The sequence below is a fragment of the Simochromis diagramma genome, unplaced genomic scaffold (genome assembly GCF_900408965.1).
Source record: "Simochromis diagramma unplaced genomic scaffold, fSimDia1.1 OVJJ01000304.1, whole genome shotgun sequence".
NCBI lineage: Eukaryota > Metazoa > Chordata > Actinopteri > Cichliformes > Cichlidae > Simochromis > Simochromis diagramma.
The window spans coordinates 16,595,363-16,621,635 of record NW_024387030.1 but is presented as its reverse complement, the minus strand read 5'-3'; the positions used below and the strand labels follow the sequence as shown (position 1 = coordinate 16,621,635).

General features: G+C 42.9%; 2 protein-coding genes across 5 annotated transcripts in view; both read left to right on the top strand.

Moving 5' to 3' along the window:
- loxl3b (lysyl oxidase-like 3b) overlaps positions 1-24,557 on the top strand; it is a 33,008-nt gene extending 8,451 nt beyond the window's left edge. The window contains exons 4-16 of one of the 4 annotated variants that reach the window (XM_040042338.1): positions 568-785; positions 10,012-10,077; positions 12,568-12,624; positions 13,538-13,745; positions 13,825-14,005; positions 16,854-17,008; positions 19,167-19,322; positions 20,282-20,441; positions 20,685-20,928; positions 21,968-22,083; positions 22,221-22,357; positions 23,568-23,679; positions 23,786-24,557. In XM_040042338.1, coding sequence (XP_039898272.1) covers positions 568-785; positions 10,012-10,077; positions 12,568-12,624; positions 13,538-13,745; positions 13,825-14,005; positions 16,854-17,008; positions 19,167-19,322; positions 20,282-20,441; positions 20,685-20,928; positions 21,968-22,083; positions 22,221-22,357; positions 23,568-23,679; positions 23,786-23,859 — 1,884 coding nt within the window. In that variant the 3' untranslated portion in view covers positions 23,860-24,557. Of the gene's footprint in view, positions 1-567; positions 786-10,011; positions 10,078-12,567; positions 12,625-13,537; positions 13,746-13,824; positions 14,006-16,853; positions 17,009-17,750; positions 17,922-19,166; positions 19,323-20,281; positions 20,442-20,684; positions 20,929-21,967; positions 22,084-22,220; positions 22,358-23,567; positions 23,680-23,785 lie in introns of all 4 variants that reach the window. The other 3 variants (XM_040042336.1, XM_040042339.1, XM_040042340.1) reach the window with 3 other exon arrangements.
- On the top strand, positions 794-7,427 carry LOC120740181. The gene is made up of 3 exons (XM_040042359.1): positions 794-2,111; positions 2,922-4,268; positions 7,114-7,427. The coding sequence occupies exon 2, from the start codon at positions 3,287-3,289 to the stop codon at positions 4,076-4,078; it is 792 nt and encodes a 263-aa protein (XP_039898293.1). The 5' UTR covers positions 794-2,111; positions 2,922-3,286; the 3' UTR covers positions 4,079-4,268; positions 7,114-7,427.
- Positions 24,558-26,273: the final 1,716 nt, after the last annotated feature.

Sequence of the window (26,273 nt, the reverse complement as noted above, 5' to 3'; positions counted from 1 at the left end):
GAGCCTCTCAGGACACACACATAGGTGGGTTGCTGGCTGAGATTTTTTTCCAGTCGGTCTCTGTCTTTGATGTTGTTTGCATAACTGAATGGTCCCAGGTGAACAAGGTTATTCTGGTGACTCGTCTTCACAGACTGAATGAGCAGATGACACAGGAAGATTGCATTAAATACAAAAAGCTTCATAGGAATAAGTGAGTGGATTTTCAGATACATGACCATCTTCCCTCTTTTTCTTTGTTGCTGTGAGTGAGGGTTGCTTAAATGTGGCATCCAGACTTTAATCTACGACCAGAGCCAGATTTTTCTTTTCCAAATAAACAGCAGCGGAAGTGAGTCAGTGCATCGCTGGCAATCGGAGTCACGTTTACCACTCGTGAGCTGTTAGTGAGAGCACGAGACCTGAAAAATACTGTCCAGTACAGACGTGAGTCAGTGTGTAGTCTGGTCCTCTCATGCAGGACAAGTTTCATAAATAGTTTAGCTTTCATCCATATAATTTAGCTCCAAGAGCAACTTGTGATCCTGTATAAATAAATATATTTGTTATTTATTCCTGTTCTGCAAGGCACAAGTTGATGAGAACAAAGTCGAGGAGGTGCGACTCAGGCCAGTGGTTGGCGTGGCCAAAAAGAAGCTGCCCATCACGGAAGGTGTGGTAGAGGTGAAATACAAAGATGGCTGGGCACAGATCTGCGATGTAGGCTGGACAGCCAAAAACACCCGCGTGGTCTGTGGCATGCTGGGGTTCCCTCATGAGAGGAAGGTCAACAAAAACTTCTACAGGTAAGTGAATTGCATCAGGTTATGAGGCTGTTTGTGTATATCATTTCAGCAAGAGAGACCCCACACTACTTTAAAAGGGAAAGCATGTATCTCAAGTTTGTGTTTTTCTTTTGGTTGCTTTTGGAACCTTTATTTAGCAAGAAAGTGAAACTCTGGAGACAAAGGGTGTCTTTTGAGAGAGAGAGTCTTAGGCCAAGATAGGCCATTTTAAACTAGCATGTTTTTTTAATAGTGGGAGAAACCCAAGATCCTGAGAAAAACCAGCGAAAACACAAGCAAATCCCCCATTTATTGATAATAATCTTCAACTAATCTCGAGAAAGACATTTGTTTTGTTGCCAAGACTCAGATGAGACGATCACATGTCTGTATAGTAAATGTGAAGCTTGACCTAGACGCTTGTTTCAGTTCTTCCACCTTTGTTACTTTCATCTACTTTCGGTCTTTATGTTAAAGGCTGCTGGCAGTAGCTTCATGTTTAAGACCAAGACAGAGTAGGGGAAATAATCGTTTGATTTTCTGCTGAATTTGTAAGTTTGCTCACTACCAATGAAATGAACAGGCTCTATTTTGACGGTATTTTCATTTTAACAGAGAGAGGCAGGATATCAACCACAAATCCAGAAAAAATACATTACATAAAAGTCATACATGTTTAGGTTATTGAGTGAAATAAGTATTTGATCCTCTTCAAGCAGCCAAAATTCTTTCTCTCATAGATTGTCTTTGTGCCCATGCAGCACATAGATTTCAATCAATCAATCATTGAATTACAGATCTGAACTTGGCATATGTATGAAGCACCTGTCCACCAGTTCCTTCAATTCCACCCTCTTCACCACCAAGAGAGGAGGCATTGGTGTTCTCACAGTCACTGAGAACACCATTGGTAACACGCTGTGTTGTAATAATTGAAATCTTGGCCTGACCGCAAGGTTCACCTGCTCAAGAAGGCACATGCAGAGGCCTATCTTAAGCTTGCCAGAGAACATCTAAATGATTCAGACAAGGCTTGGGAGAAAGTGCTGCTAACAGAAGAAAACAAAACTGATCCCTTGGGCAACAACTCAGCCTTCCATGTTTGGAGGAAGAGAAATGCCGAGTATAACCCAAAGAACACCATCCTCACAGTCAAGCATGGAGGTGCAAACATGCTTTTGGGGTTGATTCAGGATGACTTCAGTGCATTGAGGGATCAGTGGATGGAGATATGTACTGTAATATCTTGGATGAGAACCTCCTTCCCTCAGCCAGAACCCTAAAGATAGGTAGTGGATGGGTTTTCCAGCATGACAGTGACCCAAAATAAAGAAGAACCACATTGAGGTCTGTGACAAAGTGGAGAAGCAGTTGCAATTCTCTCCATTTGTCCCATATGTGTTTACCTTTTTTTTGCACATTGTACACATTCTGTTTCTAGGTATTTGCTATGATTTGCTATTTGTCAAGTAACATTGCTTCACTCACTATCCCGGGTTTGTTTGTGTAAGCGTTTTGTTGCCGGCAAATCAAACATTCTGCAAATTAAGACAAATACTAAGTTATGTTTCTTTATACTTTATTATGTTACAGATTAAGTCATTTGTTCATACTTACTCTGTTTGTCTTTTCAGTCATCATGAGTGTCAGGTGTGGGGAAACGCCCGCCTGGCATTTCCTCATTTTAAAGACCTGATCATGTCACACATGACATCATCAGGTCAAACCATGTGGAGGGGTTTCTTTTTCCAGAGAGATGCTTCCTTTTGTCTGTGTTAATGTTTAAAGGGATTTGTTGAATGTTTTTCCTTTTGTTAATACTGCCATTTAGTTGTGTAAATGTGCATATTAGAAGTGTGTAGAGGTTTTGTGTTTTTAGATAATCTGTGTAGAGTTTTAGATCCCTCAGTTGAGTGAGTGGTACTGGCTGGGCAATTGGAGGGAAATTGATGGCCCTATTTAAAGCCAGTCTCTACCAGATGCAGGAGAGAGGAGAGGTGAGCTGTGTCACCAGAGCCATGTTATGTTGAGTTTTGTTAAGTTATACATTAAATTAAGTTCACTGTAAATAAATTGCTCACCTTGGAAACCTAAAATGTCTGCATAGTCTGCTTCCCTACCACCTTCCTTGACGTTCGAGTCTGACTACTTCACAAGGTCATAGAATGTCTCAAGACCTCAGTCCTATAGAAAATCTGAAACCTAAAGGATTTAGAGAGTTTCTGTGAAAAGGACTGGGACAAAATCCCTCATGAGATTGCTGTTCTTACCAACAAAGGCTACCCGACCATGTACTAAGTGATGTTTTGCTTGGGAATCAAATTCTTGTTTCAAATCATTTTACTGTGGTGGACCACCAGGTGGCTCCACTCACACCCAAGTTGAAGGGAAGTGTTGGGGTGGAGATTTTGGCGCTCAATATATGTGAAGTTCTGAGAGTCAGTTAATAAAGTTGGAGTGAGACACAGAGACCTCTCCTGTCGTTATTACATACCTCCACATTGGTGACCCCTGTAGCGAACATGCTAAGGCTCGACGACGAAGCCAGCTCCGGCCTGGAAGCATCGGCTGCCGCCGGACTTTCACCTCCGCCGATGGCTGCGTTTGCTGTGGCGCTTAAATTGCTGGATTTTTGGCTTCACGATCCTCCTTCATGGTTCGTGCACGTAGAAGCTCAGTTTGCTCTTCGTGGAGTTTCAGCCGACGATACTAAATACCACCATGTGGTGGCCTCACTTGACCCGCTGTCAACCCGCCGCGTGATGACTCTCCACCGGGACCCCCCAGCCCAAGGCAAGTACACCGCCCTCAAGGCGCTGCTGCTGCGGCGTTACTCCCTCTCTGATGCTGAGCGGGCCGAGAAACTCTTTTCCCTCGCAGGCCTGGGCGACGGCACCGCTCTCGAGCTCATGGAGAGCATGCTGTCCTTGCTGGGCGCGGATGACAGAGGATTTCTCTTCACCCACCTCTTTCTTCGACAGCTGCCGGCTCCAGTGCGCGCTGGCCTTGCCAACTCCCCGCTATTGGCCACGAAGGATTACCGCTCCCTTGCGGAAGAGGCGGATCGCATCCTCCTGGCTACCAGGACTTTCGGCGTCCAGGCGATTGTTCAGGACTCACCAGCGTTTTCCCCCGCCCCCTCACCGATGCTCCAGGGGCCCTCCGACTCGTCCACGGTGGCCGGAATCGCTGCACGGCGGCACCGCGGAAAGGGGCTTTGTTTTTATCACCAGCGTTTTGGAGCGAAGGCACGGCGCTGTCTCCCGCCTTGCAGTTTCCAGACCCAGGGAAACGGGCATGTCAGCGCTCTGTAGCAGCCGCGACCGCTGGCAACAAGGAAAGGCTGCTTTTCTTAGAGGACTCACGCTCGGGGAGGCGTTTCCTGGTGGACTCCGGCTCACAGAAGAGCCTTCTTCCCCCGGCTGGCTCGGACAGGCTAGCTGAGGGCTGCGGGCCATTGCTAACAGCGGCTAATGGCTCTCCCATCAAAACCTTCGGTGAAAGGTTGGTGACTGTTTGCTTTCATGACCGTGACTTTCAGTGGAACTTTGTTGTTGCTGCTAGCTCTGTGCCTATAATTGACGCTGATTTTCTTTGTGCTCACGGACTGCTGGTTGATGTTGCTAACAGACGTTTAATTGATGCTGTGTCATTTTCCTCATTACCCTGTTTGACTCGGGGTGCTCAGCCCGTGGTGCATGCTAACTCAGTAGATTCGCGTGACGTTTTTCAGGGTTTGCTTTCTGAGTTTCCCTCACTCTCTGTCCCCACTTTCTCGAGCACTGTGACGAAGCATGGGGTGGAGCATTACATAACTACAGTAGGGCCCCTGGTGTTCGCGCGCGCGCGCGCGCCGCCTCGACCCTGCCAAACTGGCTGTCGCTCGGGAAGAATTTGCCACCATGGAGCGTCTGGGCATCGTGCAGCGTTCGAACAGTGCCTGGGCTTCTCCGTTACACATGGTGCCTAAATCTGATGGTCGGTGGCGACCTTGTGGGGATTTCCGCCGTCTTAATAATGTCACAGAGAACGATCGTTATCCCATTCCCCACATCCAAGATTTTTCCGCCCATCTTGCGGGGACCTCGGTTTTTTCGAAGATCGATTTGGTACGGGGATATCACCAGGTTCCCGTGCGCGCGGAGGATGTCCCCAAAACCGCCATAATTACACCTTTCGGCCTTTTCGAGTTTCTGCGCATGCCATTTGGCCTGAAAGGTGCCGCCCAAACCTTCCAGCGGTTGATGGACTCGGTCTTGCGCGGGCTGCCCTTTGTTTTTGTATATCTTGATGATATACTGGTGGCCAGCAGCTCGAAGGAGCAGCACATGTTCCATCTGCGGCAGGTTTTTCAGCGTTTGGCGGAGCATGGACTGATTATTAATCCGTCTAAATGCCAGTTTGGGTTGCCCGTTCTCGATTTTCTTGGGCACCGTATTTCCGCCGAGGGCGCGGTTCCGTTGCCTGACAAAGTCCGAGCTGTTTCGGAATTTCCGCGTCCCACGAATGTTAAGGCACTGCAGGAATTTTTGGGGATGGTGAATTTTTACAACCGTTTTCTCCCCAGAGCGGCACATCTGCTGAAGCCCCTTTATGGGGCGTTAAAAGGTAAGAAAGCTAATGACTCCGTTGACTGGTTTCCGGAAAGCATCCAAGCGTTTTCTGATGCTAAGTCAGCGTTAGCTAATGCTGCCCTTCTGGCCCACCCATCCCCCTCAGCGCCGATTGCGTTGACCACCGATGCGTCGGACATAGCGGTGGGTGCGGTGCTGGAACAGCGAATCTCGGGTGTCTGGCAACCGCTTGCCTTTTTCAGCCGTACGCTACGTGACAGCGAACGCAATTACAGCGTTTTTGACAGGGAGCTACTGGCGCTCCACCTGGCGACTCGTCATTTCCGGTTTTTTCTTGAGGGTCGTCACTTTACCGCATACGTGGACCACAAACCCTTGACGTTTGCCATGTCCAAGGTTTCTGATCCATGGAGTGCACGCCAGCAGCGCCAGTTGGCAGCCATTTCTGAGTTTACCACGGACATTCGGCACGTGGCTGGTAAATCCAATCATGTGGCTGACTGTTTGTCCCGTGCGCTGGTTTCTCCCGTCTTTCTCGGCATAGACTACTCCGCCATGGCTGCCGATCAGAGCGGTGACCCGGACATCCTCGCGCTTAAATCCACCCAGACGGGCCTCATACTAGAGGACAGACCCGTGCAGGACGGTGGTCCCCTCCTCGTCTGTGACGTTTCCACCGGCCGCCCTCGCCCAGTGGTTCCCGCTTCCTGGCGTCGTCAAGTTTTTGACTCGGTACATGCTCTCTCTCATCCAGGGGTCCGGGCCTCTGTTAAACTGGTCAGCTCTAAATTTGTTTGGCCAGGCCTTCGCAAATCTGTTAAGGAATGGGCGTCGGCGTGCATTCCCTGCCAGCGTGCGAAGGTTCATAAACACACCAAGGCGCCCCTGGAGCCGTTCTTCATACCCGGCAAACGTTTCGATCATGTGCATGTCGATCTGGTGGGTCCTCTGCCACAGTCACAAGGTTTTACGCACCTTTTGACTGTTGTTGACCGGACCACCAGGTGGCCGGAGGCGGTCCCCCTGGCGTCCACTACCGCAGCAGTGGTGGCCAAGGCGTTTTTGTCAACCTGGGTCTCGCGTTTCGGCCCACCCGCGGACATTACGTCAGACAGAGGCCCCCAGTTCATTTCCGAGCTTTGGTCGGCCATGGCTGATGGACTGGGGGCTAAAGTCCACCGCACAACCGCATACAACCCGCAAGCTAATGGGATGTGTGAACGGTTCCACCGGTAGCTTAAGGCTGCTTTTCGCGCCTCCTTAAAGGATGGCAATTGGGTTGACCGCCTCCCGTGGGTTTTGCTTGGGCTGCGCTCTGCGGTTAAGGAGGATCTCAGCGCTTCCCCAGCTGAGCTAGTGTTTGGTCAGCCCCTCCGCGTGCCTGGAGAATTCTTGCCCGAAAATCCTCCTCCCTGCTTCGATCCATCGGTGCTATCTCTCAACCCGCTTTTGCACTCGCTTCGGGTTCCTGGTCCGGTGCACCATTGCGTGCCTGACACCTTTGTTCCAAAGACTTTAGAGACTGCTAAGTTTGTTTTTGTCAGGCACGATGCCCACAAGACACCGCTGCGGCCGCTGTATGACGGCCCATTCAGGGTTATTGAACCGGGCCAGAAACATTTTGTTTTGGATTTTGGGGGTCGAAGGGAGACTGTGTGTGTTGACAGACTTAAACCTGCACATGTTCTTCCGGACAGTAATGTAGTGCCGGCCCAGGCCCCTCGCCGTGGCTGCCCTCCTTCAATGGGGTTGACAGATTCTGGTTTTCCCCCCAGGACTACCCCCGGACCACCGGCGTTTGAGCCTCCTCCTGCCTTTCCTGCTCGCCTTCACCAGCCTCGTTCACGGGATGGACCTTCCTCTGCCTGTTCTCTCCCTCCCAGGTTCAGTTGTTCGGGTCGTTTGCTTAGACCCAGGGTCCTGGACTGAATAGAGACCTAACTGTGTGTTCAGGGGGGGGGGTATGTGTGGCGGACCACCAGGTGGCTCCACTCACACCCAAGTTGAAGGGAAGTGTTGGGGTGGAGATTTTGGCGCTCAATATATGTGAAGTTCTGAGAGTCAGTTAATAAAGTTGGAGTGAGACACAGAGGCCTCTCCTGTCGTTATTACATACCTCCACATTACGACCTTTATTTAATGTGTTTTTTCTGGACTTTTGGTTGATATTCTGCCTCTCTCCATTAAAAGGAAACTACCATAAAAATGAGAGATTGCTCATTTTCAAGTGAACAATGTCACAAATTCAACAGGGGATCAAATAATTATTTCCCCCACTGTATGAATTTCAAACCCCCTAAAATAAGAAGACGTATACTTCTTAAAATACCAAACTCTTCTTTTAAATTTATAGGAAAGAGAAACCAATTGCACAGCCTATAAAAATGTATTCAGTTATAGCGGACTTTCTTTTTCCAAGTTTATTTCTCAGTGCCAGCAGTGGGAATCCGGCTGCTTGTAAACAGCGGCTCTAACTTGCTCTTTCCCTCATTCACTTGGGATATTTGCTGCAGCCTCTCTGACATTATTCCCACACTTTTAGTGTGTAAACCAAAGTGGCAACAGTTTGACCAAACCTCAAGCGAGATCTTAATCTGTGTACAGTAAAGAGCAGACATTATAGTGACTGCTGTTTACTGTGGCTGTGACAGGGAATGCGTGTAGACTTCGCCTGCCAACGCTGCATGTGCTGTCTGCAGCACAGCTCGTGTGAGGAAAGCTTCAGCATTTTGTACGAGCGTCTGATTGTTCTCTTCTGGTTCCTATTTCTTCATTCAGAGGATGTTTTTGTTGTTCTTTGGATAGACTGCAAAGCTGAAAAACCTCTTGGGCTGTACTCAGTACTTTGCAAAGGAAGTTGACGTGACTGTTAACTGTGTGCATGACGGGAAACCACAGTCCGATTTGTGTTATCACAACAATTACCAGTTAAGATTTCACCTGGAGTGTTGATGTCTTATGATTGCAATAAAAAACATAACCCATCTTATGATTTTTATGTTTTGCTTCCAACGTCATATATCAAGCCAAATTTCAGGCCTTTCTTTTTGTTTTAAAACTATGTAGACTGGATAGAGCAGACCCTGCTGTGTTATATGAGAACAGTGATTCCCTCCAGAGCGACTGCAGACATTCCTGGCTCCACTCCATTCAAGGACGTTTTATTCGTCCCCTGCAGACGGTTCACAGTAGTACGAGGGGAAATGTGTGTTTTCTCTCAGACACGTGTGAAGGCTGAGGCTTTGGGGGGAGGTTTGGAGTCATAGAAAGGGGGTCTGGGTAAGATAATGAACAGACTACCAGGACATGAAATGAGTCACAATGTTCATCTTTTTGGTGATATTTTATAGAACAAAGAGCTTCCAGTAGTCATACTTCACTACTTAAAAATACCTTGAGTTGTGTGTAGTCATAAACAATGTGGCAACAAAGCTGAGGCGATAAGTGAGCGTTAGATTAGATCAGCAAAGTAAAACTCAGCCTCCGGTCCAAACTAATAACAGCTGGTCCAACTCACATTAACTGTTGGCTTAGCTACCACCTTTCTACATTTCCAATTGGAAAATCTCAAACTCCTCCTTTCATGCTGACCTAATCAGTGCTACGTGTGATGTCACTGATACCTGATCTGTTTTGCTCAGGCAGTCTGCAAGCTATTCAAGTACCCAGTAGTCTTTATATGCTGTGCAGAGCTTTGCAAACCAGTCTCTATATGTTGCAGCTGTAACTGTAAAAAAAACAAACCCTGCTCTTCCCCTTGTGGTGAACTTTGCTGTGACTCCATTTCCTGTTTAAGCCAAATTTTAAACTGATTAGTATTAGACTTGCCACATCAGGCTACGCGCTGTTTTGAGGCCCTGCATGCAAGGACATCTCCAAAGCCTCTGCACTGGTTGGTTCCTGGCCATGAGTGTGGAAGCATGTGGAAGTCAAAATACAGGAGATTACCATCAAATATAAATAACTGCAATCACTAGTAACTAATAAATTCCTTTCTCAGTGGTAATCCTTACTAAAATGGATTTTTGGAGCCGGCGCTGATTTTGATTTATAGGGAGTAAAAAAACCTAAAGAAACAAACATAAATTACATTATGCAATTCACAAACTCATTTTATTACTTATTGTAAAGCCTCTGCGTTACAGCAGCCACACAGCTGGCATGCATGCTCTGCCACACGTGCTGCACATGGTGCTAAGTATTGCAAAAAGTGCAGTCAGCAACGCTCTGCTGGACAAGCTAAATAACCACAACCTCGAGCTTTTTCCCCCTGCATTATCTTTTCGTACGGTCACATGTAGAGTAACACATCTGTGACAGGCCAAGGCTGTTTTATCACTCAAACTATGAAATATAACTGCGCTATATTAGTCAATAACCAATACTGTGTTGATAAATGCTTACTGAGGATGTCCATTGCACTAATGAATTCTCAACGGTTAGAGTTGCTCTCAGCTGTTATCACACATGTGCCTATTGTGTATGTATGTGTACTTACAGAATGCTAGAACTGTTACTCACCACTGTCTCTTCACTAGCTTAACTAAATGTGTGTATTGACCAAAGACAGCCTGTGTATGCGTTAGTGTGAATGTGTGCGGCCAGTTGAATTGTGTGCTTGGATGTCGTTTCTCTCCTGCATGTGATGGAATTTGGCTGTCTCACTGTTACAGACGTCTGAAAAAGCGAGCAGCTGAGAAGGTCTCCAGGCCAAAGGTTAATGTTTCAGCCGGTGGAAGGTACACTGTCATGGGAAAATCCACTGTCCATGTCTGTCTGCACTCTTGTTTACTGTAGTTTTGGTAGTGGGTTTCCAGTTGGAGTAGAAAATAACCACTCAGTGCCTGCTTTTTAGCTAGTTGTCCCTTCCCCTCTCTAATCTCATATTATTATGTTGTGTGGAGCATATGAAGGGGTTGTGGTACATTGTGCTAAGGTACTTTTCTTCCCATTTCTGTCTTTTAACATGACTGCTGACAGCACAGATTGAGAATGATACCTAAGTCAAAGCATATTACTTAAATTTTATATATTTATATCATCAGCACAAACCCAGTCTTACTAAAATTCTTAGCATTCCACAGTATTAATAACAAAACACATAATGAATCTTTTGATGATACAGATGTTGTTAATCTGTGCAGTGTCAGAGGCCTGTTTGTTTTAATGCATTAGTCCTTCTAATCTAATGCAACAGCTGGAAATCCCATTCTTCATTATGGCATGCTTTTTGGAGGAGGTCAGCAACTTTTCATCCTGGGTTCTTACACTGAAGCAGTCGCAGACATTTGACTGCAGAGTTCATATAACCGAAAGTGACCTGCATCTGGTAGAATCTGCAAATAATTTACAGTGTTTGTTTTATCCAGTTCATCCTGGTATGTGAGTATTAGGAAGTCGCACCACAGATGTTTTTGGATGTGTTACATGATACTTTTTGGTGTCCTGAGGTTAAATTTTTGCTCCTGAGGAAAATGAATTATTACAGTGAATAGCTAAGCTTAACAGATAAATGTGGTGTGAAGGAATATACCTTAAATCAGCAGTCCCCAACCTTTAAGGTGTCGTGGATAAATACAACAAAATAAAACCGGTACCGGTACCAAAAAAAAGAAGATTTACTCATAACACACGGGAAAAGACCCAGGGAAACTGAGTTAATGATAAAAACGATAAAAAAAATAACACGAAAAACTGATTAAAAACCCTCAAAACCATAAATTTCACACCCGAGCCTCAACTCTCGTGGCCCGGAACCAAACGACTCCGTGGCCCGGGCGTTGGGGACCTTAAATGACCATGCTGGTTTTTTTCTTCAAGTCAGCTAATCCCTCAAAACGATCAGAATAAATAAATTTGTCCTTTTCCAGTTTGTGGTTTTCAATGCCAAAGCTTGAAATAGATTTTTTTTTTTCCAGTCATTGTGTTGTAGATTTTTTGGGATTGTTGTCCCAACACATGACCCCGTTTTGGCCAACCTTTAACTGACTTTATAATACGTTGGTATACAGAGGATCTCATGAACCTAATGACTGCTCGGGTCCTGTGGCTGCAAAAAAGTCCAAATCATCACCTTCACCACTGTGCTTGACAGTAGGTATGAGACGCTTGTGCTGATATGCTGTGGTTGGTTTTTGCCAAACATGGCGCATCGTGGCCAGACATTTCCACTGTGGTCTGATCTGTCCAAAGGACTAGCAACCTGCCCCAGCTTCTGCTTTTATAGAGACTTTTATACTCGCTGACTATCAGTTAATCAAGTACCTTTGATTAGCACCACCTGGAAGCTGCGTACTCTTATTTCACATTGAAGCAGTGAGGGTGCTCTTATTAGTTTGGCAATCGAGCAACATTGAAATACTCTTTTTTTCTGGTTAAAGCAATACATTTACAATTTGCAGATTCTATTTGATTCAGTTCTTGACATTTGAAGTTTTGGGGATAAGTAAGAAACTCTTTGACATTTAAAAGAAAAATCCATCAACACAAAGCACAGATCACCCTTACCCACAGACCCTGTATGGACTGTCATGTGACCTTTAACCATTAGACCTGCAGGAAACTGACACATCTGCTTTTTGTTTGCAGCCCATCCCCACATAAAGCAATGCCATACCATATATAAAAAAAAACCCCTTAAAGTTCACACTGACATAAAAGTACATCAATCACAGTAGCTTAGTTTGTACTAACAATGTGTCAGTGATCGTGTTAAACATGTGATACACTTTATGGCCCAAAGCATATGGACATACCAACTGTATCACTATTTATTCTGTTCCTGGCCACCATCGTCACACCAACTGTATACAAAGGAAAGGAGAAATCTGAGTATGCTTTTGTCCATAAAGTGTATCTACTTATGTCAATGCTAATTAAACCTGTCGGGTCTCTGCCCTAATGGCCAACATTGTATGTTGTTGTGTTTTGTTTTCAGTCTATTTTTGTTGAAATTTTGTTGTAATTCACCTAAGAAGGATGTGCTTGGTTCAACTAGCCTGTGGGCTTTTTGTGCATTTTTACTCTGCATTACATCAGTAAAACAGTGTTTTATAACTGTGTAACGACAGTTGCTTAGCCTCTATGTTGAATATGGCACATCCTTTTGAAGAGTGTATCTGTACTAACACCCTATAATGCACTACGCAGTCTTTGTTACGATGATTTTTCACTTTGTCACATCACTTTCTTCACCAAACTGTGCACTCTAACCCATCTTTACCTTGCAGGCAGACACCCAAAGCTAAAGCTATCAATAAGTCTAAACAGAGCAGCCCTGGCAAAAGGTAATCTGAGAATGAACAACGAAGTGGGGAAATTCAACCTGTCTGCAAAGACCAACACACATGCTAATGAAGTCAGCCAGATTAGCCTAAAAGCAGCCAAAATATTGAATTTTCCCCTCTTCAAAAATAGAAAAACTGTCTAAACCAGATTCATTCTCTCCAGTATGACAACCTGTCCCATGCATGTGAATACTTATAGAGAATAACTCTAAAATGAAGTAGAATCAACAAAATTTTGAATATTGAAATTGTCATAGATGTGTGTGCGTACCATATATGTGATTGTGTTGTTGAATGTCCAAAGATTTGTTTTTATAAAGAGCATTTTGGTGTTGAAAAACTGATGAAATAGCTTTTGTCACATAGAGTCATGTAGTCTGCGTAGCTTAGCACAAAGACTAAAAAATAGCAGGCTCTGATCTGTTCTCTGTGCTCTGAATCGAGTGAATCAGTAGAAAAATGCAAATGTAAAAACCATTTGCTATTTTATAAAAGGTTACCTGACTTTTTTTCTCAGCCAAGCAGAGACCTTTGCCAAGATTTTATTTAAGTTTGTGCACGGTTAAGTTTCCTGTTGGTGGTCTTTGTTGCTACACTAACCAACTACAGCTATATATTGTATATGGATTATACATCCTCTTGTAAAATGTTCAGCAGGACAGAGTAATGAATATTTTCCAAAATGTGACATCTTTGTTAACCCAAGTGATAATCATAATCTTTATTTGTGTGTTTAAAACAAACCACACCAACATTTCTTATTATTGCGTGTGTGTGTGTGTGTGTGTGTGTGTGAGATATATATATATATATCATATATATATTTTTCTGTGTACCATAAATACAATCAGGGTATTGATTCGCTCAGTATTTCACTCACCACAGTCCCTGCCCGTGCTTCTGCTCCCTCCAGGTTGTATTTGGAACGTCAGAAGAACAACTTCCATCTTCACTCTGTGGCATGTACGGGTACAGAGGTCCATCTGGCCGCCTGTCCGCTGGAATTCAACAAGCCAAACGCCACATCCTCCTGCGCAGGGGGCATGCCGGCTGTCATTAGCTGCATGCCGGGGCCGCTGTTCATGCAAAACAGCGGTTTGAAAAAGAAACTGAAAATTTCGGTAAAGTACTTTTTTGTGAAGTGGTCACAGATATGTGCTGGCATAGTTGAATAACGTGAAGTGTCTCTTTGTTGTTTAGACCAATGTGAGGCTGAAGGGAGGTGCCAAGGTAGGCGAGGGTCGGGTCGAGGTGCTGAAAGACAACGCGTGGGGGACTGTGTGCGACGATCGCTGGAATCTGCTGTCGGCCAGCGTTGTCTGCAGGGAGCTCGGCTTTGGCAGCGCCAAGGAGGCTCTCACCGGTGCCCGCATGGGTCAAGGTCAGGAATAATTAAAAAGTTTGTACAATGGTGATCTTTGGCTCCTCCAATCTGCATATCAGAGTATCCTTGAGTGGGATACTGAGACCCAAGCTGCCCCCTATGCATTCATCAGAGTGTGAGTGTGTGAATGTTAGGTTTCAAGTACTTTGGCATAGTAAAAAGTGCCTGTGTGTGTGACTGGGTGAATGAGGCTTGTAGTAAGAAAGTGCTTTAGAGGGCTCAAATTTAATAGAAAAGTACCAGTGCATATCTAAAAGTTAACTGATCTGGTTCCACATATAGATATCTAACTCAACTGAAGAGGTTATTTATAGAGAAATGTTTGTACAGATTCAAAAAATTATTTTATAAGACTTTGATCATTGAGTGGATTCTGTTTGAGGGTTTTTTTTTGCATTAAATCTCTTTGAAGCCAGGATGTGTTTATAACTGTCTTTAGAGAGGACTTCAGTCACCAGCTGTCCGTCTCTGGCCTTCTAATCTCTCAGGTCATCGCTTCAACCTGCAGAACTGATAATCTGCCTTTAACATTTCTACAAGGATTCCTCATTTGAAGCTTTTTGAAAAAGTAAAGGAATGCTACACTTGTAGAAAGATAAAACTGAAGGAATGGAGGACATGAGAGACAGAGCTGTAAATGTATTGTGCATTTTCTGATGAAGTCATTACAATAATGGGCCTTTCATAGTGTGTTTTATCCATTAATTCTCCTACTGAGTGCCCCATTCATTAAATAGCTTTTTTTTTTATGTGTTTGTGATTCCTAAGTGGTGGTCAGGCACTTTTAGAGTAGAAAAGTATTTTTTTTCCAGCTGGGCTATGGATCATTTCATGTGACGACGAGGCAGTCAGTTTTATAAGGCCAGCATGAGTCTGAGCCACCTGGGCTCCACATGAGCAACAAGAATGACTTTTTCTGCCAAGGTGTAGAAGACATTGCATAAGTCAAAGATGTGTGTACACTGAAGACATATGGAAATGTAATCTATGACAATATATGCATAGATTATGGTGAGTTGTGTTGTTAAATAACAATTGTAATCATTTTTTAGCTAAACTCCCTGGTCTGCACTTTGTCCATTTCCTTGGCTTGTAGGAAAAATATTAAAGTTGTTGAAATGTGGCTGAAAAGCTGATCTGCTTCCAAAAGCCTCACTGAAGGCTTAGAGCAGGCAGGTTGGGAATCCTGAATGAAGCAGTTTTTTGTGTATGTGTGTGAGGAAATGCATGTCCTTGTGAACAAATTGCGCCTTTGTTAGGTCGTTTAAGGTGCTGAATTTCGAATAATTTTCTAAAACCAATCCACACACACACCACAGCTGCACATAGATAATACAATTAGTTTCTTGCAGCTTCATAAAGAACACACCCGTCACACCCACTCTCAGAAATGCTGGGTGGGGATGTCTGCTGTAGTTTGTGTACATTATGACATCTACCACAGAAGAAGTTGGCGAAGGAGGCTCGTCAGATAGTTTTTTTGTACCTGGGCTGTCTTCCAGAAAGCAGGTTTAGTCAAAACCTTGAATTCATTAACCCTGAGATGCGATAAACTCTGGATTTTCCACTCCAGACAGAAAAGCAACACAAACTCTGGGTTCATTTCTGAAATCTTGCTCTTCTCACTGGCACGTGTTCCTTAACATGCCTTGAGTTTAGTTTTCAGCTTTTAAGACACAGGGTGTCCTTTACATGATTAATGTTTATTTGTTTATTTATAAGGAACCACATTAGCTTCCACAACAGTGGTTGCTAGTCTTCATGGGGCCCAAACCATCAAATACAATCAAATAAAATATTACACAATAAAGTGGATACCAAATATCCACATAATTTGGCTCTTACATCCACAGTAAGGTTCCCTCTTAGCAAAAAGGCAAAATTGTGATGGGCCAAACACAGGCTGGCCTACTTGGGGTCTATATAGAGGCTTCAAATGGCAAAACTGCTGTGGGATAAGCACCTTCCAAATATATTTTATGCCACTTCTTTCATTAAATTCATTCCGATCAGCTGCTGTGGATCCAGAGCGGGGTTACACTCGGAGATTGTCAGTCATGCTTCCTGGAACAGACCTCTGCTGTGTGTTCAGACTCCTGTCCGACCACCACCTGGCTCAGCGAGTCCAAGAAACATTCCTGAACGTCACTGAAGTCGGAAACGAGTGCGGCCGAAGGAATTCCTTTCACAGAAATTACGCATCACAATCACCTCATGGTGCCATGACTTGCAGAGACAGACTGAGAGTTTAGAGAGTAAATATGAAGCAGGGTGGTGCTGACCGATGTTAAAAAGTGAGCTCGGTATTTGTTTCAGTACTGCAAACAGTTTGGAAGCCATGCAAAAAGAGACCTTTTAATTCTGCATATTGTAGCATATCAAGTATATTATAATAACCACCATAAAATCCAAAGACTACAATTTCAGTACTGCTAGTTTGGGGTGCTTCTTCATCTTTATTGGCTGAGCTTCTCAAAACCAGATTGAGCCTTTTGAAAGGTCCAAAAAGCAGTCGTGACCTGGATTGTACTAAATCGGTTTAAACTCCTAATTAACTGCCTTGGGGCTCAGTGATTGCTGCAGTTGCTGCCACATACAGCTTAAAGATCTTGTACCATTTAAAACTTTTGTGAAACCCTCAGTTTTTGTCAAAAAATGTTTTCAGATAAGGTTTCCCCATAATTAACTACAACATCCATAACTGAAATCTATTACGTCAGAAGCTCTAAATGTGTTGTGTTTCCAAGCTCTTAAATACTGTAGGATGTGTCTCATCATTTTGCCTTGAAAGACTATCAAAAGTAACTTCAAAGTTGTCAGTGCATCTGTCTGTCTGCTTGTCCAGGAATGGGTCCGATCTACATGAATGAGGTGAAGTGCCTCGGGCAGGAGAGGTCCATCTGGGACTGCCCCGTTAAAAACATCACATCAGAGAACTGCCAGCACTCGGAGGACGCGGCTGTTCGCTGCAACGTGCCTTACATGGGCCTCGAGACCTCGGTCAGACCTGAACTTTCTCACTAAAATGTTTCATTTAAAAGTTGTTCATTTGAGAAATTCTTGTTGTTTTATATGGAATTCATAGCAAATAGACTTACTTTTCTAAACAGGCTGAATGATTCGAATGTTTAGATTGTTTCTATCTTCTACAGGGGGGATAGGAAAGAAGTTAAATATTGTCTTATTTCACACTGTTTATTTTAGTATCTTTTCTGGCCTTCAGTAGAAGCTGCTTTAGTCGTCTTTGTGCACAAAAATGTGAGATTTAGAGCTAACAGTAAGAACAATCTCACATCTGTTCTCAACCAATAATCCTTCGGTACTGTTGTCACAAAAAAGCTCATTGGCCAAATCCTCAGTTTGAGTTTCACATTTGTCTGCTTTGAATGAGTTTCCTTGTTGAGTTGCTGAAAAAGCAAATCAAAATGTTTTAAAAAAATCTAAAGCTTTTTCTGACAGCAGTGACCTCTTCTGAAACCCGAGTATTTCTGGTTACACTTCTCCTTGTGTAGATACACACAGACGGCGGGCTAAAACCTCCTGAAATTAGACACTATCATCAAAATAAACCTTCAGAAAATGTAATCTCATTAATTATCATCTGTAGTAAAACATGTATCGATTTTTCATGAAGTAGCCTGTAATATTTTTGACATAATTAGAGGTTGTTCACAAGAGAAAACCCGTCTCTTTGTGCATCTACACTTTGCTTTGTGGTTCCTAACCCCTTGGTCCCGCACAGATCCGAATCACAGGAGGACGAACCCGCTATGAGGGCCGTGTCGAGGTGCTGACCTCGGACCCTAATGGGACACAGAGCTGGGGTCTGATCTGTGGTGAAAACTGGAGCACCAAGGAGGCCATGGTGGCCTGTAGGCAACTGGGCTTGGGCTACGCTAACCAGGGCCTGCAAGTAGGTTATTAACACCACCAAGGACAACATTCTGCAACAGAGTAAACCGTTGTCTTTTTTGGTACATATATATCATATGGAAATATAATATACTGTCATGTACACCCAATGGCCTTTCATTTTAGTTTGTTTTTAAGGCTTCAGTGTTGTTAAAAGTGAAGAAACTCCTTGTTTAGACGACTGTATCTGCAGTTGACTGTATTCAAGGCAACAGTGTACTCAAATAGACAGAATCTAAGACTGGGTAGTGTTCACGCCATAGATTTTGCCTCACATGAGCCTGGTGCATTTAAAATGTGGTCTGCAATGGTGGATTCTGTGGTAGCAGATTTAGATTTGAAATCATACAATCAGTCTTCTAATGGACTCCTGATCTATGGTTGCTGTCATTTAAGTACTAGTCCATTATTTTTGTAATTGTATCACCAAAATCATCCTTAACTGCTTGAATCAGTCAGGATGGATACATAGAAAAAATCATGTGGTAGTTTTCCATTGCCTTCTTACGTTCTGATGAAACTCTAAGTTTTAGCTGTGTAGGTCATGTTGCCTAAGAGGACAGGAGACTTTCCATTTTCTTCCGGGCACCAATACTCTGTCGCCTTAAAGACAGTAGTGTAGTAAACTCCAGATGCCGACATCCTCAAAAAAGTTGCAGCTGTTTTTCTGTTTCTGAGATGCTGAATCCAGCTTCTCTGGCAGTAGCTGCAGGGGCATGTTTACCGGCACGTAATCATGAAGCACTCAGCTCATCACAGGCACACGCACCACAGAGTGCAATAAATGAAACGGCCACTGAGTGTGCAGCTTTTTTTCTTTTGGTGCATAAATGCTCAAATATATAACGTTTTTAGTAATGACTAACGTAGACTTAAATTGTTGCAGTATATGTTTTAAGATTATATTTGAGCATGCATTCATGAACATGTGACAGCATATTATAATTTACATATGGGTAGATGTTTCTTTCTCTGTCTGGGGGGAAAAAAAACAACCCACTTTCGTGCAAGTGAAGCTTCTAATCTGACCCAAAACCGCTCGCCACCAAAGTGATGTGGTGACCTCATGTGGAAACCATGTCGATGTTTTCGTCGCCTAGAAAAGACTAACCAAACTGCTGCTTCGACAACACACTTTCTACTGCGGGAGGACTGGATATGAACATTGACAGGTTTAGCTTAGACAGTTCAGAGACAGGACAGGAAGTGTGTCCCCTCACTGACTCCCAGCAGGAAAACTCTGCAGATCCGGATAGTGGGCGGCCGGAGCAGTTATGAGGGCCGGGTGGAGGTTCAGGTTGGGTCCAAGTGGGGCACAGTGTGCAGCACAGGCTGGACCACAAAGGAAGCCATGGTGGTTTGCAGGCAGCTAGGGCTCGGCTACTCCATGCATGCCATCACTGTAAGTAGGAATGAAGACTTAAATCACACATGAACAAAACATGCACAGAAGTAATGATAGCACAGACTGTGATATCGCTGATGTGATATTCAGGATTGCAGTAGAAGCACTATTAAGTTGAAGAAACATAGATTTGAATTACAAGTATGTTGTGTTTTAGATTTCTTACTATAAACTTTTGTCTTTTTTTCTGTAAAAACTGAGGAAAGCTCACAGGAAAACTGACCAAAAAAAACCCAAATTGCTGAATTTAACTGACAGCATTTAGAAAATTCTAAAAGCTAGTGAAGCTTTTCAGACCCTCATATTTGTCACAGTGACTGATATAAAGTGAACATTTCAAACATACAAAAAACTATTTGTAAGAAATACGTAGAAGTTCAAAATTGAACTTTGCAGAATCCAATTTTTGTAAACAATATTGCTTAAAAATGTTATTCTAGGTAGATCATAGTTATTGGTGCAACAGAATTTGAATCCCAGTTCATTGCTGATATTTTGAAGCCAAGCAGAAAACCAAGCAAAATGTGCAGATGTGCAACTTCACTGGCTAAAGTATAAAAAATGGCTAGAGCGGATAAGGATGTGCACAATTACAAGGATGTGCTATTGAATTTTCCACTACAGCTAATGAGGCAGATTTCTACTTTGATCACTAGAGAGTGACTGTTGCACGTTATATTTAAGGGTTCGATTAGGCTATTGTTGCGTGAGGTTGAGAAGCCTTGCAGAAAGACTATCGAGTCTCTTAGCATCTGAACAAAGTGGTCATAAAGTCAGCATTACACTGTGTCCTCATTCAGGAGCCAAAAATGAGTCATGAACATCTGTTTTTCAGAACGTAATAGCGCACTGAACTCTCTGCGGCAGTCTGTGAATGATTTTGTCCTGATCGACGCACCGTGTTTTTTGTTTTTTTTGTCTTTGCACGTGTGCCTGTTTTGTTATATCTCTTTAAGGAAACCTGGTACTGGGACAGCAGTAATGTGACAGACATGGTGATGAGCGGTGTGAAGTGCATGGGAAATGAGATGGCTCTGAGTCAGTGCCAGTACCACAAAACTGTCAGCTGCCAGAGAGCGGCAGCAAAGTTTGCAGCGGGAGTAATCTGCTCAGAGAGTGAGTGACACGGAGACAAACAAAAGCTTTGATTGTTCATATTTATGTAAATCTGCAGCAAGATTAAACTTCTGCTGACCTCATGAAACTCAGTAGCCTTAATGCAATCATCAAACTGCAGAGAAAAGAAAGAATAACACTTTCAAATTAAGAGAAAGACTTTGATGTGCTTTAAAGACCACGTGTATTACCACAAAAAGAATGAGGACCATATCTCAATCCTAACCCTCCTTCTCTATCCAGCGGCCTCTGACCTCGTCCTGAATGCCTCTCTGGTTGAGCAGACAGTTTATATCGAGGATCGCCCTCTGCACATGCTCTACTGCGCTGCAGAGGAGGACTGCCTGTCTAAATCAGCTGCGAAGGCCAACTGGCCATACGGACACCGCCGCTTGCTCCGCTTCTCCTCTCAGATCCACAACATCGGCCGCGCTGACTTCAAGCCAAAAGCTGGACGGCACTCGTGGGTGTGGCACGCCTGTCACGGGTAAGAAACCAGGTCTATTATGAAAACAATAACCTCAATATGTGATTAAAGAATTAAAGGTTAAACCCAGAATAGTGATTTGCATTTCAATCAAAATAAGTTTGTGGAAGTTTAATTTTTTTTATTATAGCAAAAATTTCAGAAGGTCTCTGACTCTCAAAGTCTCAGTGGAAAGACAAAGGAAGAAACTTTTGTTTAGGTTCACGTTGTTAAGGTCTCATCCTGTTAAAAGGGAGTTCTTCCTCCTCACAGTCGCCAATTTCTCACTCATATGAGATCATGTGTTGTTGGGCTTTTCCCTACTTATTTTAAGGTCTGGGATTAAAATCAAATTGCTTAAGTTGATCTGGATTTATTTGAAAAAAGAAAAGAAAAAATATTTATAACACGGTAGGTGATCCACACATACTGGTAAATCAGTTTTGGGAGTATCTTCCTGTTCCCAAAATCGTGTTAAAACAAAATTCACCATTGAAGCAGAAAAGTAGGTATGAATAAAATGACCAAATGAACATAGGAGATAACTATGTTTATTATTATTTCATTTAAAAAGGACTAGAGTCTAGTATAACTCCAGTCTATGTGTGTTTTTGTTTAGTCTGTGAGAAACAAAAAATGTGCTCAGACTGGCGGAAAGAAAGTAGGAAGGGCTGCTTATGTCTGCTATTCAGATAACAGCAGAGGACCAATTGTGTTTATCCAGTAACATGACTGGTATGAACTGACTGAGTGTTTAGACTTTGGGGATAAGTGTTCACAGGTCATATATTTGAGGCGTTAGTATATCTATTAAAAACATCTCCTAGTATTGCATTGTTAGAATGAGCATCAACCTAATGCACTTCCTGTGTTATCTTTGGTTTTTATCATTTTGTCAAATATACAACATGTCAGAAATTCCTGTAAAGTCATCCTGTTATCACCATGTAGATTCCAGATATAAGCAAATACCATCACGGACATCAGTGTGTGGTCAGTCATCAAAAGAGAAATACAGGATATAAAAGATAACATTTACTTCTTTTTATATTAAATACAGCCACTACCACAGTATGGATATATTTACCCACTATGATTTGCTGAATGCCAACGGTACCAAAGTGGCAGAGGGACACAAAGCCAGTTTCTGTCTGGAGGACACAGACTGTCAAGAAGGTCAGAATGATGATTTCCTTTTAATGAATTTATTATCAAATAAACATGACCAGAAAATTCCCTAATGACCTTTTTGCATTGCTGCTAGTCTTTCAAACATATCTCACTGAATCTGTCTCTTCTTCTGGGACATTAAGGCATTTCTAAACGATACGAGTGTGCCAATTTTGGCGATCAGGGCATCACCGTGGGCTGCTGGGATTTGTACCGTCATGACATTGACTGCCAGTGGATTGACATCACAGACATCAAACCTGGAAATTACATTATGCAGGTGAGACTGTGGGACTCAGTGTGTAGAAACCTATTTGAGAGAGTTATAGTGGAAATTCAAAGCACAGAACCCCAAAAATGGTGACGTTCAGATTGGTTTTACCCACATGAGGCCAGTTTCAGAGCTCTTTGGCAGATTCATATATATATTTCAGTGCTAGTAAAGGCAAACAAGGATAGATGATGCTTTGATTGATTGTACTTCAGCTGCTGTCTTTCAGTTTATCGTGCTAATGCTGGAGCTTCAGTAAGCCAGCAGATCTATTACCACTGCACTTACACCTGTTAGAAACAAATTGCCATAATCAACAACAAAACATTGCCATGGCAACACGGCTATGTCTTCTTCAGAATTTAATTGTAGTACAAAGAGTTGATTGAACAAAGTGTGACAATCTCTATAAATGGAGATGTTTTGACTCTTTGCCTATCTTGAGCCAAATGTGAGGCCATCTGTTCAACAACTTAACACTTGGCCAAAACTGAGTCATGGAACAATGATCGCAAGCACAGCAGCAAATCTACAGCAGAATGGTTGACAAAGAAAAGAAGTGAACACTTCAACCTGACTGAGATGCTGTGGTGTCACCTTAAGAGTGCTGTGCATGCGATTCAATAAACCGAAACAATGCTGCAGAGAAGAGTGGGCCAAAATGCCTCCACGACGACGTGAGAGGCTGATAAAGTCACAGATTATTGCTTCATGTTATTGTTGCTAAATGGTTTCTACAAGCTACTGAATCATGGGGTATACTTAGCTTCTTACCTTTGTTTTTCGCAGGACTGAATCTCAGTGTTTCTCTGCAGGAAATAAAAAAGTACTTAATTTTTTAAAGAGCTCCACACATAATAACACCTACAGGGCAGATTAAGAAAGTTGATCTCCATAGTTTTCTTTTTTTATTTCTTTGAAAGTCCTGTTTTCAGGTCCAGGGAATAAAGTACATCATCACTCATCTTCACTGTGATAAGGTGGATACAGCAGTGTTTAGTGTGAATTTTAGTTTAGTTTATCTTAGTTTAGTTTAGTGTGAACAGCTTCATCGCTCTTTTTCTATGGGGAACTCTTCTCTTTAACTTCTCTTATACTCAATTCTGCATATATTCTGCATTTTCGTGTGCTTAGTATACTTAGTTTGGGTCATACAGCTTGTCTGATCATAAAACCAACAGAGTAAGAATAGTTTATTTAATACTTCTCCTCTGTTCAGGTTGTAATCAATCCAAACTATGAAGTGGCTGAGAGCGACTTCACCAACAACGCCATGAAGTGCAACTGCAAGTACGACGGACATCGGATCTGGTTCCACAACTGCCACATTGGTAAGCACTGGAAAGCAGTAAGACTACCAGATAATGATAATGATAATAAAATGTACTCTTATTGGCATCTCTGACCACCTTTACTGATTATTTGATCTCCCTGCAGGGGATGCATTGAGCGAGGAGGCAGAGAGGAGATTTGAGAAATATCCCGGACAGCTGAATAACAAGATTTCTTAATCGCCAGTAACTTCCCAGCAACTTAGAAACCAAAGCGGGAATAAAGATACACCTCACTAACTCAGAAAGAAAGACACAAACCTTTTGTCTTCAGGTGCTAAAACGGATCCCCGCCACATATCTCTAGATTTGTAGTCACTGAAGCAGCGAGCGTGTGCTCTACGTGTGAATTATTTTACTTGAATATTCAAGTGGTAATTTTTCGTGTAGTCTGAGGTGAGTGCGTGCTATATTTTTACTGCAAATTAAAATTTTATAAAGTCAGTGAGACAGTCTCCTGTGTATGATCGACCTTTTATATTCTGTTCTGTTTATGAGTTATGACTGGGTTTTTTACATTTTTTTAATCACCATAAAGAGAAAAGCTTCAATGTTTTGCAGATATATATATATATATATATACAGAGATGCTTTTAAACCGCTTGTTTAAGTAATAACATCTGCCTTCGTGTTTACAGTATTTTGTGAATGTATTTATTGCCAACATGGAGGCACTAAAGAATCATTCTGGGTCAACAGCAGTATTTGGACCAGTTTGAAGCCATCGTTAGCTTTAGTGCACACACGTACTTTAATAATCTTTGAGAGATTAATGGGCAAAGGCCAAAGAAAGCTACAGTTACAGTTAGATTTGTTGTATTTACTCTGATGTAATCACACCTGCTGCACCAAATAAAACAGAGAAAAACCTCCTGAGACTCGTTTGACCGGGAATGATTCACTGCAACAATACTGAAGCTGTAAAGCAGCTGTTTTCAGTGCCTGTAAACACAGTCTGCTACAGATATACCAGCCACACCGGTGGAAAAAAAGCAGCATACTTTGGTGTTACAAAAAAACCTGGTCTCTGGTATTGTATCATGCTGGTATTTTACTTTTCCCACAATTATTTTGTGGTCATGTGGACCACTGCTCCAACGGTATGCTCCTACAGAACAATAGCACTTTTGTTTTGGTTCCTCGCACCGAGCCAGCAGCTGACTGCACAAATCCAACAATGACCTACTGCAGCAGTAAAGAGTCAGATTATGGTCAAAGATTATTTTGATTTAAAGTATGATAGATATATGAGTTTTTCAAAAGATGATCTGTTAACCTAAGCCTATTTTATAAAGACAGGCAGGAATCCTCCAACCCATCTGGCAGACAAACAAAGAGGTCTGCAGGGCTGATTGCTCAGTTAAATTAAAAGAAAATCAGGTGGGCTGACTAAGACAGAGCTCTCAAACCAGTTGTCAGCTGTGTGCTTCTAAGCCCAGAGTTCAAATCAATCCACTGTTAATCTCAGTCTTCACTGCCCGCGGTGGAACAATCCTGTTAACCTCCTTTACTAATCACATCAACCGTGTGCGCATCATTGCAGCGGCTCAGCAGCAGAGCTGGTATGCACCTGTTTGTAAGAAGTCTGAATGTGATTATTAATCACTTAATTGTGTCTATAGTCTAAGAAAACACACACAAAAAAGGCCATCGCAGCTTCCTAACACTTTGAAATTGCTTAATAACAGAAATGTTTAATGTACAGTGATACATAATATATGAAACACAAATGTACGGGATCCACTGAAGAATGTGGAACCATAGAAAGTTTCTGCTTACATATTAGAGCAGGTTAATATGTATGATATCATGGAAACGTGGTTTGAAAATGAAGCTATTTGGGAATAACAGGATAAATGCAGAATTTCCTAATCATTTTGTGCACTCTATCAATGCAGCATGAGGACCAAAAATGAAAAGAAATAACAAGGAAAATCCTCCAGGTTTACTAAACAATAAAGGAACACTCTGTGTTTATATGTAATGTTATTGGTGGCCTTTTCTTGCTTCAGCTGCTGCTGGCTGCTTGGGTTTCTCTTGAGGTTTTTGCCTGTCATCATCATCTCATCAGCCTGCACACCTGGCCTAACAGAAGAGGATTACGCCGCTTCAGCAGAGCGGTGTCACACACATAAGCTGGCTAATGTTCTACTGAGTAATCAGACAGGCCCATGCAGAGAGATGGGCGCCACCCAGAGGGCTGCAGCTAGAAGTGGATCCACTCCAAGTGGATGCCTCAATCTCTTTCCCCCCTCTAAGGTTTACTAGGGTAGCTCTACATGATTCACAGTTCAAACTAATCCTTATTGGAGCAGCCCCTCGGTCTGTCGTCTATCTGAAACAAGCCATACTAGCTCATCGCTCTCTTTAAGGGTAAACAGCAGGTAGGTGAGGCTGCTGTGTTTGAGAAGAGAGGATATGGACTCTCACTGACATCACAAGGAGCCAAAAGCAGGAAAAAGGAAGCTGAAAAGCTGAAAGTGAGCCTTTAAAAAGCAGCCTGAAGCCTGAGCGTCACTGGGGATACTTTTACACACCTCCCCATCTGAAAATTTGTTCAGATTTAACATTTAGAGGTGGGACTCACCAGATAC

Bases quoted from the DNA above. Each gene is read 5' to 3' on its own strand.
- LOC120740181 (XM_040042359.1), top strand. From the start codon at position 3,287: ATGCTAAGGCTCGACGACGAAGCCAGCTCCGGCCTGGAAGCATCGGCT.